General features: G+C 41.0%; 2 protein-coding genes across 5 annotated transcripts; one reads left to right on the plus strand and one right to left on the minus strand.

Annotated features, from left to right (window-relative positions):
• Nucleotides 1-329: 329 nt before the first annotated feature.
• On the plus strand, nt 330-4,447 carry LOC115744393 (replication protein A 70 kDa DNA-binding subunit A). 2 transcript variants are annotated; one of them, XM_030679539.2, is made up of 2 exons: nt 330-855; nt 1,729-4,447. In XM_030679539.2, the coding sequence occupies exons 1-2, from the start codon at nt 536-538 to the stop codon at nt 3,992-3,994; spliced, it is 2,586 nt and encodes an 861-aa protein (XP_030535399.2). In that variant the 5' UTR covers nt 330-535; the 3' UTR covers nt 3,995-4,447. The 2 variants fall into 2 exon arrangements, with proteins under 2 accessions (XP_030535399.2, XP_030535400.2); XM_030679540.2 differs by lacking the exon at nt 330-855 and adding an exon at nt 1,200-1,390.
• A 137-nt stretch (nt 4,448-4,584) lies between these two features.
• LOC115744396 lies at nt 4,585-11,972 on the minus strand. Of its 3 annotated transcripts, none has more exons than XM_048284910.1 (5): nt 11,867-11,972; nt 11,080-11,244; nt 10,663-10,956; nt 9,660-10,375; nt 4,585-4,769 (listed from the first exon to the last, which is right to left on the minus strand). In XM_048284910.1, the coding sequence occupies exons 2-4, from the start codon at nt 11,218-11,220 to the stop codon at nt 9,740-9,742; spliced, it is 1,071 nt and encodes a 356-aa protein (XP_048140867.1). In that variant the 5' UTR covers nt 11,221-11,244; nt 11,867-11,972; the 3' UTR covers nt 4,585-4,769; nt 9,660-9,739. The 3 variants fall into 3 exon arrangements, with proteins under 3 accessions (XP_048140867.1, XP_048140868.1, XP_048140866.1); XM_048284911.1 differs by having other exon boundaries at nt 11,080-11,263; nt 11,867-11,885; XM_048284909.1 differs by lacking the exon at nt 11,867-11,972 and having other exon boundaries at nt 11,080-11,483.
• Between the last annotated feature and the right edge of the window lie 6,482 nt (nt 11,973-18,454).

Consider the following 18,454-nt stretch of genomic DNA (forward strand, 5'->3'; position numbering starts at 1 on the left):
ACCAAAGTTGAAGATGGTTTCGAGCAGTTATCTCTAATAATTAAACAGGTGTCCGGAAAAGTATTTGTCTCACAAGCATCGCGCAAGATTAACAGCTATAATTTATTGGATTCACTAGACTTTTTTTAAAAAAAAAAATCCCAAAATTGTGTAATAAAAAGATGTTGTCAGAGCTTAGCTTACAAGCTCAAACCTAGGAAAAGGGTATAAAAGAGATTGGACAAAATGGAAATTCCAAGGGACGCCTCACGCCACTCGCACGTGCGTGCGCACAATGAATCCAACATATAAATTGGGACCGCACGGATTCCCGGAAAGAGGCATCGCATTTCAGTTTCCCTCTCAAACCCAGAAATGGCGCTTTCCATCCCTCCTCTTTAGGGTTTTTGAAATTTTCCCTCGCTCTGTCACTCGAGCGATCTAACCAATCCCAATCCAAATCGCTTCATTTCCTCTCGCCGATCTCACAACACACTCTCTCCCGCTTTCTTCACTCCTAAAACCCTCGCAACGACGTCCCCTCGCCTGTTCGGAGATGCCGTCGGCGGCGAAGCTCACGGAGGGCTCGATACGGAAGATCTGCGAGCGCGAGCTCGTCGGGGAGAGCGAGGTGAAGCCGATACTGCAGGTGACGGACATGAAGGTGGTGAACACCCGGAACCATCAGAACCAGGATCCGAGCAACGATGTGGAGAGGGAGAGGCAGAGGTTCCGGGTGGTGCTGTCCGATGGGACCCACGCGCAACAGGGCATGCTCGCGACGCAGCTCAACCACCTGGTTGATTCGGGGGAGTTGCAGAAGGGCTCCATCATCAGGATGAATAACTTCGTTTGCAGTTCCGTCAGGGACCGACTGTACGTGATACGAGCTTTTCTTTTTTACTCCTGACGGAGTCGCATGCTTTTGCTGTTTGTTTATGTAATTGGTTCGACTTTGTTGTTTGGATAGACTATTTTGCCTTCAGGTATTCAGGGAAGCGAAGAAAACTGAGTTTTCAGTTGTCGCAGATGCAAAGAGGGCAAAAGAATTTGCCATGAATTGCTGAAGTGACGGCTTTTTGGGTTAAAAATTACAGTTTCGGGGTTGGTGTTATTGGGCATCAAATGCCTAATTAAGTTATTAGGGGACTGTTAGTGACCTTGTTCTGAAGCCATAGGTGTTGGAATTTCAACTGGTGTTAGTGACCTTATTCTGAAGCAATAGGTGTTGGAATTTCAACTGGGCTGCTATCCGTTGGACTCTGTCCTACACTTTTAGAGTTTCATTATGCAGGTTACTTCGTTTTGATAGTAATTGGTCTAAGGGAGTGGAAGTTATTGATTATGGATTAGTAAAATTAGACACATTGACGATAAATTCGGAGGATCAGATATTTAGTAGATAAACAAGGTAAGCTTTGAGTTATTGTGATCGAGTGCTCTGTCTGGATGTAATAGCAACTCAAGTTTACCCGGTTAAAGGCTTTTTGCATTTGTGTTTTTCAGTTGTTGTGGAGATGAGAAAAATGGGGTGAGCTGAAGAGTTTGTGTCCTTATAGCCTTGTTTGAAGGAAATTGGGCAATTAATTGTTGTGTTGTGGTTGTTATCATTGTCTTCATTCTCATTGCTTCTGTTATTACTGTATTCAAATGACAAAAGTATATTTGCTTTCAGTGTACCTGAGTTCTTCAGCTGTATTTCCTCTTTGTTAAATTAGACCTCATGTCCAATCTGATCTGTGCAAGCAGGATTATTATCATTGTTGACTTGGAGGTTGTACTTGCCAAGCATGATCTTATTGGAGAACATGTACAGGCAAAAGTTCCTGGAAGTGAAGTGGCAAAACCAACCACACCCTCTTTACAAAACATGCGTGGTGGTGGTTCCTACTTGAATAGTATTGATCAGGGAACATGTCCTGCAACAAGCGCTGCTCCTTCTTATGGCAATGCTCCCATTACTCCTGTGCACTCAAACACAGAACCTGGTGTCCCTAGGTCAGCTCAGTTTGGTGGGTCCTATGCTAATCAAAATATGGGTATCCGCAATAATACCAATGAATTTCGACGTTCACCTGTTAATTCCTACGTCCACCAGCCTCAGCCATCATATCAGCAGCCGCCACCAATGTACATGAATCGGGGACCTATAGCAAAGAATGAAGCTCCCCCAAGGATAATTCCAATCGCTGCTCTCAACCCTTACCAGAACAGGTGGACAGTTAAGGCCAGAGTGACTGCAAAGGGCGAGCTTAGGCATTACAACAATCCACGCGGTGATGGAAAAGTGTTTTCTTTTGATCTTCTTGATTCGGATGGTGGGGAAATCCGCGTGACGTGCTTTAATGCTGTCGCTGACCAGTTCTACAACCAGATTGAAACTAGCAAGGTGTACCTAATTTCCAGGGGTACTTTGAAACCTGCTCAGAAGAATTTCAATCACCTCCGAAATGATCACGAGATATATCTGGAAACCACCTCAATTGTACAGCCATGCATTGAGGATGATAACCAAATTCCAAGGCAGCAGTTTCATTTTCATCCCATTAGTGATGTTGAAGGCATGGAAAGCAACAGTATTATCGACGTAATTGGTGTTGTCCACTCTATAAATCCGGCTGCATCCATAATGAGGAAAAATGGTTCTGAAACTCAGAAAAGAAGCCTTCATTTGAAAGATGAGTCTGGCCGAAGTGTTGAATTGACTTTGTGGGGGAACTTTTGTAATGCAGAAGGACAAAGGCTGCAAATTCTGTGCGACTCTGGACAGTTTCCTGTACTGGCAGTGAAATCGGGTAGAGTCAGTGATTTTAATGGGAAGGCAGTGGGTACTATTTCTACGAGCCAGTTATTTATAGAGCCTGACATCCAAGAGGCTCGCAGGCTCAAGGAGTGGTTTGAGAGGGAAGGTAAAACTGCCCCTACGGTGTCTATATCAAGAGAAATAACAAGCATGGGCAGGACAGAGGCAAGAAAAACTATATCGCAGATCAAAGATGAAAAGCTAGGGACTTCTGAGAAGCCGGATTGGATTACAGTTTCTGCCAATATTGGATATATAAAGGTGGATAATTTCTGTTACACAGCCTGTCCCATTGTAATTGGAGATCGCCAATGCAACAAGAAAGTTACAAACAACGGCGATGGGAAGTGGCGGTGTGATAGGTGTGACCGCTGCGTTGATGAATGCGACTACAGGTACATTCTCCAGATCCAGATTCAGGACCACACTGGGCAAGCATGGGTGACTGCATTTCAGGAATCTGGCGAGGAAATAATGGGTATATCGGCAAAGGAGTTGTTCTATCTGAGAACTGAGCATGATGAGAGGTTTGGAGAAATCATCCGCAAGGTTTTCTTCACCAAATTCATATTAAAGTTGAAAGTGAAGGAGGAGATCTTTAGTGATGAACAACGCGTGAAGTCGACCGTTGTCAAAGCAGACAAGGTAAATTTCTCTTCAGAGGCCAGGTTTTATCTGGATTTGTTGGACAAGAACAGAGCAGATGGGTCTGTTTCTTCTGATGTCAAGTCGGAACACCTAGTTTCGAATACCGGGATGATCAGTACTTTAACAGGGAATGCTGAGAGTATGCAATCTTCATCTTTTATGGGGAACTATTCCATGGGAAACAATGCTGGTACGGGAGGTTCTAGGTCATCGGCAGACTATACTTCAGCGGTTCAATATGGAAACCAGTATAACGGTGCTAGACTTTCCATGACGGGCCCAAACGATATGAATTCAAGCTGCACTAGCTGCGGGAGAAGCGGCCATAGCTCAAAAAATTGTCCGAGCATCATGAGTGGCCCTTCTCAGACGATGGGAGGGGCATACGTGAATAGACCTCCTGGAGGTTCCAGTGATGTATGCTATAAGTGCAATCAAACTGGGCACTGGGCGAGAGACTGTCCTGGGCTAAGTGCAGTTCCACCTGCATATGGAAGCAGCGCCGCAACACCTAGGAGGTATGGGATGGTTTCCAGGGAAAGGGTCGGGGGGGTTTGGGAGTAATGTAATGGAGTCAGCTTTTGTTTATACCTGTTCTTATCCAGTTCTTTTGGGTTTGAGCAATGATGAAGGCGTTCCTTCCACTGTTCCCCGTGTTTCCGGAGGGAAGACGATGCAGGAGGATGCCCTGTGCCGTGGTAATGAGAAATATTTTGGGCGAAGGGTTGGAATAAGCTACTCTTGTTTCATTTCATGCAAATGCAAGTCTTTCCTAATTCTCAAGTCTATGAAGGAGCGGTGGGAGTGGCTGTGCCTTTATAATGATGCAGAGGTGCTGTTTTTTGCGGACTTTTGTTTGAAAACCGTAGCGGTTTACGTAGGTTGTAGAGTGTCAGTTCAATGTATTTTTTCCTTTTTATACTTTCCTCCAGCATTATCATCAGATATTGTTGGGTTCTGTCTTGTGAACTAAGTTTCTTGGCATGAAAAAAAAAAAACAACTGGTACCATCATCAAGCCAAGCTAAAGCAACGATCTGTTGAGTAATATATACCAAAATGCTTGACTCGGTAGAATTACACGTGCTGTTAATAATAATTCTAGAAGAAACATATCAATCACAAAAAGAATTCAGCAACCGAAAGGTGGTAGAATATAGAAATGTAGAATTTCTTATATAACTGATAATGAACTTTTTTCAAGAAGGGAAGTTCTGAATGCTGAGGAAAAAGATCACAGGACCACAATGCCTCAATATTATTCTCACAGAGGAGAAAGATCGTACATACCACGATGTCAATATCACATAAATAATTGTTATCGTTTACTGTAGGGTCCTCTATTATTGATAAAAGAGCAATCAAATCTTTATTTCGGAGATAACAAAGAGTACTTATAAGCTTAGCTTAGGGTTCAGCCTAATAATATATTTACACAAATACTCCAAACTTGCTAATATTCTAAAATAATAAACACAACACTCCCTCTCAAGTTGGAGAGCACTTATCAAAAAGCCCTAACTTATGACAAATATATGAAACTCACCCACGTCGAAGAGGCTTTGTGACAATGCCTGCTAGTTGCTCTTCGTAACGTGTGTGCATCAACCGTATGTCTCCACAATTCACTTTTTCCCCGAACAAAATGACAATCCACCTCTATATGCTTCATTTGCTCGTGAAACATCGGATTGCTAGCAATATGAAAAACAAATTGATTATCACAAAAGAGAATAGATGATCCGGTCATAGACAGTCCAATCTTAACTAACAACATACGAAGCCATTAAAGTTCACCCATAACATTAGCCATAGCATGATACTCGGCCTCTGCACTAGATCGAGAAATAACAGATCGCTTTTTACTTTTTCAAGACACAAGATTACTACCAAGAAAGACACAAGATCCCGAAGTAGACCGGTGATCCATAGGACAACCAGCCCAATATGCATCAGAATATCCTGTCACCTCCAAAGATTCAATGTTAGAATAATCGGCGATATGAATATGACCCCGATTATGGAACACAAGTTCTTGACCTGGAGCTCCCTTCAAATAGCGAACAATTTGTAGAGTGGCTTGCCAATGAGTAATACGAGGAAAGCTCATAAATTGACTTACCACACTAAGCGCAAGATATCTAGACGAGTGATGGTAAGATAATTTAACTTGCCTATTAAGTGACGATACTTCTCTAGATCATGAAGAAGTTCTCCATGCTCATTATCAAGCCTCACTCCAAAGTCCATAGGTGTGTCATCGGGCTTAGCATTATGTAAACCAACCTCCTTAAGAATGTCAAGAGTGTACTTTCGTTGAGAGAGAGCAATATTATCATTAGCATAGGCGACTTCAATAACAAGAAAATATCGAAAACGACTTGGGTTTTTAGTGTTAAACTCCTTTTGTAGGAACCGCTTGAGTCATTGTATACCTTAAACATCACTTCCTATCATAATGATATCATCAACATAGACAACAAGAATAACATAATCTTTTGAAGATGACGTATTAAATACTAAGTGATCTACACCGCATTGATGCATGCCAAAGGTGATAACCGCATCACTAAAACGGCCAAACCAAACACAAGGAGATTGCTTAAGTCCATAAATAGCTTTTCGCAACCGGCACCCCTTCTCCCCCCGAGCAACAAACCCAAGTGGTTGCTCCATATACACCTCCTTGTGAAAATTACCATGGAGGAATGCATTTTTGACATCAAGTTGATGAAGAGTCCAGTGAGATCGAGTAGCTAAGGAAATAACAATACGAACGTAAAGAATTTTGGCTACAGGAGAAACGTCTCATCATAGTTAATACCATAAGTTTGAGTATAGCCCTTTGCCACAAAACATGCTTTTAAGCGCTTAACTGAACCATCTGGATTGTGTTTGACAACAAAGACCCAGCGACAACCTACCAATTGTTTATTAGCTAGCAACGGAACCAGCTCCCAAGTCTTATTATGATGCAATGCAGCTATTTCCTCCTCCATAGCACGAGCCAACCTGGATGGGCCAAAGCCTTATGCACACAACTTGGCACAGATACAGATGCAAGAGATGACACAGACATACATCCGAGAGCTTAAGTTATGATAAGACATGAAATTAGACAGAGGATATCGAGACCAAGTGCGGTGAGCACTAGGAGAACTGTCGGGAGATGGTGGAAGAGGATCGGAAGCCTGGGCTAGAGGTGGTGGTGGTGGAACGCTTGTTGGTGGAGATGTATGGCCCCGAACCGGGCGAGGACCACGTGTATAAACCCGAAGAGGAGTTGATGCTAGTGATCCTGGATCCAATGGAGTATCATTTGAATTAACAGGTGGTTGCTCCGGTTGAGAGATAGGTGCTAAGGGCGGCGTAAGATCCATGGTTATGGTACCCGAGGATGAATATCGCCAAAATATGCTTGATCCTCAAAGAAAGTCACATTAGCAGAAATATAATTCCGATAATGAGTAAAACTATAACAAACATACCCCTTTTGAGTACGGCAATAACCCACGAATATACATTTTTCAAAATGAGATGATAACTTATCCAACCCAAGAGACAAAGAATGAACAAAATAGTCACATCCAAAAATACGAGGACGAATGGACCACAATGGATGCTCGGGATGAAGAAAAGTATAAGGAATAGCTCCTTTCAACATGGAGGATGGAAGACGATTAATGAGATGACATGCTGTAAGAAGAGAATAGCTCCAAAAAGACTTAGGCATATGAGTATGAAGAAGTAGGCAACGTGCAACATCCAACAATGACGGTTATTATGTTTAGCAACTTTATTTTGTTATGGAGTGTAAGCACAAGAGCTCTGATGTAAAATACCATGAGACTTGAGAAATGGAGTAAAAGTGGAAGAAGAAAAATACTCACAAGCATTGTTTGCACGCAAACACTTAACAGAATGATTATACTGAGTACGTACTTCATTATAAAACCGGCGTAAAGAATGAAAAACTTCGATACGATCTTTTATTAGATATAACCAACCGATACGAGTACAATTATCGATGAAAGTGACAAAATAACGAAAACCAAACGAAAACTCTCGACTAGGACCCCACACATCAGAGTGAACTAACTCAAATGGTTGGGAAGCTCGACTCAAAACTCGAGGGGAAAAAGACGCATGATGGTGTTTGCCCAACCGACAAGTTTCGCAATTAAATTAAAGACTCGAACTAGACATAAAAGAAAATCGTCAAAGTACGTCCGCTGATGGATGACCAAGATGACAATGTAACCTATATGAATCATCCACGACTTTATTCTGAACTGTTGTAGCAGCAACAATAATCTCAAGATCTAGGATGTACAATCCACCAACCTCACGCCCACCACCTATTCGGCGTCCGGTCTTCGATCCAGGAAGAACACACGAAGACGAAGAAAATATAATATCGCGATCAAGTTCATGAGTAATAAAACCGAAAGATAATAGATTGTGAGGAAAGTGTGGAATACAATAAACAAATGGTAAGGAGACAGAGGAACTCAATGATACACAACCCGCACCAGCTACTTTGGATTGAGAACCATTTTCTAAGGTAACCGACATAGAAGGAACAGATGAGGTGGATGTGAGAAGACGAGAATTACCGGTCATATGATGAGTGGCACTTGAATCAATAATCCAAGGAGGAGTACTAAAAAGTAGACAAGTAGGATCATTATGCTGTGCCAAAGTAATAGTAGGACCGGACACAACGCCATTGGTATTCTGTTGTGCTCTGACCAACTCATCATATTCTGCACGAGTCAAGTTTATCGTAGCCTGTCCGGAAGAGGATCCAGGTGAAAAAGTCCAAGGCTCAGTATCAATGGAGGCATGTAGACCGTACAGCTCAGAATGGAGGTCATAACAATAATCAATAGTATGCCTAGAAAGTAGACAATACGTACAAAAGCGATTCCCTTGACCACCTTCTCGAGCTCCTCTAGAAGGATTATTACTACCACCACGAACACCACCTCGCCTTTAAAAACCACGACCACAACCACGGTTTGAACCGTCAGAACTCCATTGTCCATGACCATTAATATGACCACGAGTCCCTTAACCTCCATGAGCCACCACAACACTACTATCCGACATTGCTAAAGTCTTGGGACCGAAAGTATAATGAGCAGCTTGAAAAAATACTTCTTCAATGAAAGGGAGAGTGCTTTGAGAGGTAATCTGCTGTTGAAGTGCATTGTGATCTAGACCAAGACCTCGGAGAAAGAGTACGGTCATCATGTCCGCTTCACGTTGTTGCATCCGAGTAATCGTGGTGGCCGGTGAAAAATAAGACTTGAGATGCTGATACAAAGACACAAAACGAGCATAATATTTTGCCAACCCAGCATCACCAATTTTGGCTTCAAATAAAGCCTCCCACATATTACAAACTTGACTCATATTATTTTGTCCAGAATTTAGTAAAGCACACTTCATCCATACCTGGGGTGTCGCACAATCCATGATTTTAGTAAAGCACCAAAATTTACTTTGTTCAAGACAACCATTCACTTCCAAGAATTTAACAATATCCCAATAGCCACACGTCTATCACCATCAACTCACAACCTCACAGATTACAATCCTTTAAACACCAACTGCACAAACTCACAAAAATACCCATTTACAGCAACATAATCTGCAAAATCAGCACATTCAAAATCGAATTGGACCTCTGACAATGCTCGAACTAGGTTCGTCGGCCCAGGCAACATCGGATCCGAGGTCGTTGGCGTTGGATTCGAGGTCCCCGGAGATTCGCCGGCCTTAGCAACGCCGCCCCTGGGCTCGCCAAGCCTGGACGAGGTCGGGCAAGACTTGCTCTGGGGTAACCTAACCCGGGCGAGTCGGGTGATGCCCGCTCCGGGGTAGCCTGGCCTGGGCAACTCGGCCCCGAGGTCGCCCGGCCTAGGCGACTCCTCCTAACGTCGTGTCCGGGATGGCCGACTCTGGGACTTGCTGGATTTGGTCAATGTCGAAGAATTCCAGCAAGAATTGTAGAAGCAGTGGTCGTGGGTCAATTATTTTGTAAATCTAGGGTTTAAGTTTTTAATTCAAGCTCTGATACCATGTTATTGATAAAAGAGCAATCAAATCTTTATTTCAGAGATAACAAAGAGTACTTATAGACTTAGCTTAGGGTTAAGCCTAATAATACATTTACACAAATACCCCCAACTTGCTAATACTCTAAAATAATAATCACAACATACCCAAATAAGTCGATCTCAAATGCTGCATGGATAATGATTCTCAGCTGATCTTACGAGATCTTAATCACAAATTGAAAGTACTAGCAACAAACACTAGATCCTGAAGCTGTACCACAAGCTTCTACTGGAGGCGAGTTTCTCATCATTCCTTGTGTACTGCAGTTGATGCTGGAAATGTCACCCTCGCTCGTACCGCGGTGTGCGATGCCATCAATTATTAAGTTTGGAGCCACCACCCTTTGAGCAGCGGCTTTCATCCGGATCCGTTCAGCTCTGGAGCCAATAACTTGGCCTACTATGGAGGCCATGATCGTCAACGCCATAGCCGATTTAGGCATCACAACCGACTTTCTCAACATGGCAATGAAGGGTACAGCCGCATGAACTGCTGCAAACCATGATAGAGAAAACTTCTCTGTGTGCTCCTTCCACGCACCTAGAGGCACGTTGGCAGCCATGCCCAAGAGCGCAATTACTAGCATCTTTGAAGGGAGGGGTTGAGGACGCAATGTCTTAACCAAGGCTGTCCGGGCAAGGGCCGCTCTTGCGGCGACTATTGCGGGTGGGCATTTGAGCTTTATGCCTGGTGGTGGCTGAAGAGCCTTCGCAACCAGTGGAAGGACACTGCTGACAGCTCTGTATGACTTAGCTATTGGGCAATTACCCGTTTGCAACCATTCGTTTCCATGTGCCTCGTGATTGGTTGGATTTCCTTTCTGCAGAAGAAACTCAAAGCATGACAAGCCTTTTGTAACATCAATGAAACATAATACTTTCACATGTCTCTGAGATTTAAAATAATCGAGAAATGCTAGTGCGTTGTGAAGCAAAATTAAGACCACAGTTTCACTATATGGACCAATGGTATCTTTCAAAAAGTTGTCTATTAAGAGAGTTGTAACTTATTTTTTAATTCTACACCTCTTTAACAATATGTTGGATATATCACCAGGTTAAACTCATAACACTTGAAACAGATGCATAACAAAGAAAGGTGTACTACCTCAGAAGAGGGTCCTTTCTTGTCGGATGAATCAACCCGCTTCTTCTGTTTCCTCGATCTATCAAAAAAGGGACCGAAGCTAAACGGACCCCCTGGACCAAAAGCAGACAGACTGATAGTCGCTGCTTTTGCTGCCAAGGGATTGAATTGAGGTATAGGCTCAGCAACAGCTTCAGTATTAGGAACGTTGGGACTCTCGGTGAGTGGGACAACTCCATTCTTTCCATGGAAGAGCTTAAAAGCCATGTCGAAATTAGGACCATCTTCAAAAATCGGACCTTTGGCTCCCTGTACCTGAGTATAAGAAAAGCCATAACTCTATCGTGTGATTCTCTATACACAAAGAGTAATTATCACAGAAAGAACAAAACCAAAAATAGTGGTGGCCCATATCCAAACAGAAGACGAACAGCTTACAGGTTGAGGTGGATCTAGAAATGAAAAGGAAAAGCACGTTGGCTTGTTAATATTCCTCAAAAAGGGGCATCTCTGAATCGCCTTCTCATTAAAGGCACAGTCGGGTGCATGCTCATTGAGACCTTTAAACAAGAGTTCCATCCCTTCTCACACCAACAAACCCTCCTGCAAAAGGAGAATAATACCGGGGTGTCGTCAAGAAATATAGTCGAGCACATTCAGGACGTGAAAAAGCAGCCAGTTGGGTCAATTGAGCAAAGTTTAGCACAGTTAGAGCAGCTGAATGAAGCAAGTTCTACAAGTTTGACAAACCAAGGACATAGGAACAAATTACAGCAGCAAAATCAAACTCAAGCAATGCTGACTCCAAATGGCTTCAAATTGTACACAAAACCAAGGAACTCCATGAGTCCATAGCATTCTCATACCCAATCAATCAAAACCTCTCTCTCAGCAATATACATACAATTTTTGCCAGCTTTCTATCCTATGAACTTGCCATGAAACCGTTCCCACAACTCAGAAATAAAAGCACGACCGTCTAATAGCTATCTCCTATCACGAATCCCTGAGTGGAATTTGAATAGAGCTCAAGCAAAAGTTCCAAATGAAACTAAAACCAAAACTAGAAAAAGAAAAAATGAATGCTTCAAGGCTCTGAAGCAATCAAATGCCACGAACAAGAACAGACGGTTCAATAGGAAGCGAGAGCACGGTTGAATCGAAAGGGAATTGCCAGAGTGATCACACCGAATTCAAGGAAATTGAAGGAGAGAAAAAATTTTACCTGGAAAGAGAGAGAAATTCTCAAGCGCAGCCGGAAATTCCGAGTATCTCGAGAAAGAGCCGGAAAGATCGTGTGGGCGACACGGACGGAAGAAGAAGAGGGCAAAGCCCATGAGGGGGCTTACTGGAATTTCGTGTAAAAGTCAACGGCTGAGGAACACGTGGTTCACGTAAAATACATGGTTTTTCTATGTTACTTAAATTTAGGATAAATACCACGAAAAATTACAAACCAGTACATTTATAATAAATTTACATTTCGTTAGTTTTAGTTAAATTTTATCGTTAAATTGCTTAATTGGATGACACGTGGCAATTTTCAGGTGCACACGTTTGAGTTTTTTACCATATGTTTGTCATAAATATATAAATTTGAGGTTTTTAGTGGTATTAATTCAATTCAACGAAAATTAATGGAAGTCAAATTTGTCACATGTGTACCAGTTTGAAATTTTTAGTGGTCAAAAAAATTAATTTCTGATAAATTTGTCACGGATGTACACCGGTTTAGGTTTTTGGTAGTTGAAAAAATAATTTGAGGTATATTTGTCACGAGATGTACCAATTTGAAATTTTTGTGATAAAAAAATAATTTTAGATAAATTTGCCACAGATATATCAGTGTAAGGTTTTTGGTGGTATTAATCTTTTAAATTGATTATAGTCCTTTTTATTTAACGATCATAGTCCTTCTGTTGGAGTAAATATTTCAGACCGACAATCATAAGTTTCTCCCGACTCTGGATTTGAATTCCAATCTTTATTGTATATGTATACAGTAGTTTCTTTATCTTTCTCTACATGTCTAATTTAGCGCTCTACCACCTATGGTAATGGTCCCATTATGTGCGCAGGAAATTAAAACTATAAAACTAAAAGGTATTACCATTCCTTTTGTGATAATTTCACAATAAAATCGCACACCAAACATTCGCCCTTTTTTATTATTATTTTGGGATATTAATTCAATTCAACGAAAATTAATGAAAGATAAATTTGTCACATATGTACCTTATCGAATTACCTTTTCCCCATCACGTTACATACATATCGCAACAACTCTTTTTGGTTATTTCCTTAAAATTTTGTTTTCGTTTTGCACAAGATGTTATGATCCACAAAATGTGGGGACGGAATTTGAGCCACTTGTTCCCAATGAAAATGTCCAAATACAATTGGTGGCGGTTGGGCACGCCACAATTTGTTGCCCCGTAGAAAGCTAACTTTGTGTAGAAAAAGGGCAAAAAAGTCATGCACAAACACATCGCTGTGGACAGTTTTTGTTCAGAAAAGAAAAATTATTGATGCATAAATATATCCTAATTAAAACATGATAATCTCCCGAGCATGGCCCCGTTGTGGGAGATTCAAACATTGAATATTAAGAATATTCGAAAACTTGCGAAACACATTTGTAAAGCCTCCCTAAGCGTCTTAATCACGATAATAACATGACTCAAGCCATTAAACAGAGCCATTCCAACTGCACGGAGTGATCATACAATAACAAATTTGATCTCGGAATCGTTGCTCGTTGAACACGAGCAGCAGTGACACGATCGTGCATGTTCCCACATTTAATGCTGTGAAAAAATCAGTCGTCCTATGTATGAATCAGTGAGAAAGGCGACTGCTTTCGTCTGTCGGAATTGCATCGATTTTGCTACATCACCTCAACGATGGATGACGTGAAAGTGCCACGGTCGTCTAATATTCGAGACAAAGAAAGGTGCTTGGGATTCCTGATCAAGAAGAGCTACAAGGTTGAAATGGGCCATGTCCAAGCCCAAACATATGGCCCAATAAGTGTTCATGATCATAGCTTTCACGTGAATGGGCTTCGATGTGGATTAGGCGTGGGCTCATCCGATCCAATCCACAGCCTACCAATAAACATCCTTTTTTTTTTTTCAAAGGCATCGGATATGATAAAGACGCACTTTTGGGACTTAGCATCAAGTTTCTTCTTATATTCTCTATCAATCAATACTACAATGCAACCAAAAGCTTTTAGATATGAATAATTAATTTTTTTACCTAACCATTGCTCTTGAGGTGCTCCTCCATCCCGTGAACTAGATGGACTCATGTTGATCGGATAGACAACCGCTAACCGCCCATAAGTGTAGCGGGAGACTCGCATGTAGTCTCATGCGTCTTGCACGCTCGAAAATAGTCTTGTTCATCCTCTCAACTGCACCATTCTCTTAAAGAGTTCTGGGAACAATTTTCAACTCTTGTATGCCTTCCCGCCCAAGTATTCTACAAATTCTTTACTCCAATATTCACCATCATTATCAAACTTCAGAGCTTCAATTCGATAATCTGTCTCTTTTTCTACTATGATCTTCCAAATTTTGAACGCGCTGAATATTCCGGGCTTTAATTTGATAACTCGTCTCTTTTTTACCATGGTCTTCCAAAATATCTCTTACCACAATAAGAAAGTTCATGAGTTGGTTCCCCAATATCGGTATGAACCAACTCTAGCTTTCGCCCTTTATTCTGTCGCCCATTCAATTCAAAACTGACCGCTTTTTGTTTTCCATAAATGCAAGTTTCACAAAAATCTAACTCAACTTTCTACAAACTTGGAAGAAATTTTCTTAAGTGTAACTGCTTTATGCCCTTTTCACCAAGATGTCTCAAACGATAATGCCAAAGAGTAGACAAATTACTTGTAGCCACTGTAGTTACAACCATATCATTGACATTATTTCCCTGGAGAAGGTAAAGTGTACCCGTACACTTTCCCTTTGGTACTACTCTTGCCCCTAAGGCTATCTTCCACTCTTTGCATCCAAAAGTTGTTGCCACACTTTTTTGGTCAAGTTTACTAGCCAAGATCAGATTTTCTTCAATTCAGGAATGTGTATGGTTTCACACAATACTAGTGTCCTCCACCTTAGATGTTCACAATCCCATTTCATTTTCCTAACTAAATATATTAACGGTTTTTGAGTTGGGTTCTGATCCATGTGGCGGTTACGGGCGATGAACGTCTTAGCTTAGCAATGCATGCCCAATGATAGACTTAATGGTTATGAAGTTGGGTTTTGATGGAGATTCAACTTGAGATAAGTTGATGTGAAAGGATACCCGAATTAAGGAGAAGCGGACCTAACACCGAACTTACACGTGATTAGGAGATTGTTAGGATACGGCGTGTGTGAGTTATGCTAAAGAAATCCCATATCGGAGAATCGAAGTGGTGTAAAACAATTAATATATCCATGTTAGCCTATAATTCATTAGCTTAAGTTTTTCAAAGAATGTGGGTTTGATTGGATATATTCTTGAGCTCCCTCTTGGCGATCTCTTCGAGCAAAGGTATCGGATTTTTGTTATGTGCTCCCATCATGTATGATCCATTTTGACGGGTCCAAGTGTATCCATCGTATGGACGATATAATTTATCTTGTCTTTGCATTTCGGGATGCGAATGCAGAATTAGGCAAAGGTCACAGTCAACACGCCCAACTCAATTATTGCAACACATCGCATGGAAGGGCACAGGCCATGTGCCCTGAGGACCCATGCATTAAGAAGCGATCTTTTTGCGTGACTTCTTCACGTAGTGAAATGCAACGCAATGACGCATCCCTTGAACCACTTTCTGGTCCCCCTTTCTTGAATTTTCCCAATTTGTGTTTTGGTCGTAACCAGACGCCCATCGCTGTTCCACCACTGTGTCCATTTTCGCATTACCGTTCCATAATTGGGAAAATGGTCGATCCATACTGATTTTATGCATTTGCTGAACCGAGTCTTTGAGGAATTGAATGGATAAGGGGAAAAAAAAATGCCACCATCGGTCCATGGCTCACCTAGAATGACACTTGAATGATACGAAGTTATACAAGTCAGAGGCAATAAATTTGGAAAAAAAAAATTCTAAATAAGGGTCTGAAGTGCCTTTATTTTCTCAAATAAAAACTTGAAGTGCTATATTTATTTCAAAAAATGACCTAGACCAAGGATATTTTCGTCATTATATTTTCTAAATACTTTTCCTTTTTTTATTGTTTTTTTCTTGAATGGAACGGCTACTGGAGGGTGTCCTCGTCGGCCGCAGGTGAGGCCGGCCCCCGTCGACCCTTGCTCGTGGCCGGTCAATCGTCCAGGCAAGGCCGACGGCCGATCGGGTGAGGCTAGCCCCCGCCGGATCGGGTGCGGCCGATGGCTATTGAGGGCAACCTCCTCAATGGTCGCCTGGGCAAGGTGAGCCCTCGCCCAATTTGGCGAAGAATGTGAAATTGCTTGGCTAGCCAAATGGACAAAGAATGTGAAATTGTTGAAATGCATAACACTTTTAACATTCGCAAATTCGAGACTAATTTGTACAAAAAGACATGTTGTGCTCTCTTGTCGACTTGACCCAAATCGTCCATCAATAATTCAACCCAACCGTCGGCTCCCATTTTTTCGGGTCTATCTAGAATTTCCAGCTAGCAATAACGACCCAAGAAACATTATTTTCGCCCCTCTGAAATTTCTAAAATGCGACTATGTGGATAAATTTTTTACAGAAAAAGTAACAAAAAAAAAAGAGAGGAATTTCGCCAGTCGAAATTCGTTGTTTTCATTTGGGAGAGGAAAAAAAGAAGAAGGAAAAGTCAAAAACAGACATATGTCGGTGAAGAGGATTTTCCTAAATTGAGTACTTTATAGCTGACGACCGGAAATAATAATTTAATGCGAGACGAAGACGTGCGTGTTGTTTTCCCACTACTGCTCCTACGTGCGGCCGCCTCTCCGGTTTGATTCGATAAAAAATACTAAATAGTATCTCGTTCGTCACCGGTCAATTAATGACGTCATATCTCCATATGCTTTGCCTACTATTATAAAGCTTGTTAGCGACGGATCATAATTTGTTTTATTGAGAAAACCCGCGAATATTGGGTAAGGTATAAGTCGATAGATGTCATTCTCATGAATTCGCAATTCATTGGATTAATAACTCTTTTTAAATCGATTAGGAGGTCATTAAGTGCTACCACATTTAATGAGGAAAGTTGTCCTAAAAATCATAAATTCTATTGCGCTTTTATCAATTCAATCGTAAACTTTTTAATTGTGCTAATTGAGTCCTAAGTAATTTCATGCTTTACCAATTGAGCCAATCCGGCCAAATTTGGTCAGATATCACCGACATGAACACCGGCTGTTTTACATGGCACGACCGACACTAATGTAAATAATTTTTTAATAATTTGTTTCAATTTTCAATTTATTTAGTTTATATATATTTTTAATCTTTTATCTTTCTTTTTCTTTTTTCTTTTTTTTGTTTTTTTACGTGGCCGACAAAGGCAGCAAAGCTCTCACCCCGATCCCAAATTTGGTAAAGGCGATAGCGGGCGAGACCATGGCGAGGTTGAGAAATAATACGCAATCCCTTTGTCGGTGGGATTCTTTGGTCATTGCTTTCCTTTCACCTCATGCACTATCCATCATCAATTCATGTTCGATCCTAGGAAATAATAGCTTGCATCAACCGGTGAGTATGAGATTTCAACATAAAAATCAAAAGGAGCTCTTAGTCCATAACAACAAACAAGGGCTATAGCGAGGCCGGTGGGTAAGGAGAACAGCCATAATTAATGTCACATTATGAAGACTACTCTTTGGATACTCGTTAAGCAACCAGATAAAATAAAGTTTTACTATATGGAGTAGACTATTCCTGTCATGCCACGTGTAATTAATGATTCAAAACATTTCACGCTCAGTATCCTAAACAACTACCAACTTAACAGCTTAAATCATTAAGAGAGGATATCTACCGTACCCACATAAAATAAAATCAAACCATGAGTCATTTGAAATGTGATAATTAAGCTTCACAAGTTCACAGCTCCGGGTAAGACGCCAATATAAAGCATACACATTTAGGCTTCGCTTGTTTCACGAAAAATGAATAATCTAAAAAAGTAATTTACAAAAAATGATTGCTTTAATTAATTAGTTAATGGTAATTATTTTCATTATCGGGAAAAAATAATTATATTTTTTGAAATCAACGGACTTTCACGCCTAACTATTCTTTCTTTGCACACACCTAAAAGATAAGAAGAGGATTTCAACCCCTTAAACAAAAATATGTAAAGGAAAAAGGAATGACTTTTTGGCTCTGTATATTTCGAATGAACGATTTGAGGAATATTTTCTTAATAATGATCATTTGCATCGCATAAAAAATTGAACAAGCGAAAAAGATAAAATTTATCGTCTAAGAATATATTGAGACATTAATTATTTTCCATGATAAAAATATTTTTCGGTGACTAATTATTTCAATCGAATACGAGATATCATTTTGAAAAAAAAATATATTTTAAATTGTTTTATGTTCCACGAAATAAAAAATTCAAAGAAACCCTCAAAATTGGAGATTGACCCTCCAGTTTGTCAACAGGAAAAAAGAATTCATCCTCTTACGTGGCGCCAGGAGATTGGCTGGGGAGAGACAAAGGTCAAACACAAACCGGTGTCGGCGGTGGAATTGATGGGTCAGATCTCGGATTTCTAGAGAAGAAAACCAAGGGAAGGGAAGAAACTTACCACACCCCTCTTGCAGAGGGAC

Source organism: Rhodamnia argentea, chromosome 9 (genome assembly GCF_020921035.1).
Source record: "Rhodamnia argentea isolate NSW1041297 chromosome 9, ASM2092103v1, whole genome shotgun sequence".
Taxonomy (NCBI): Eukaryota; Viridiplantae; Streptophyta; class Magnoliopsida; order Myrtales; family Myrtaceae; genus Rhodamnia; species Rhodamnia argentea.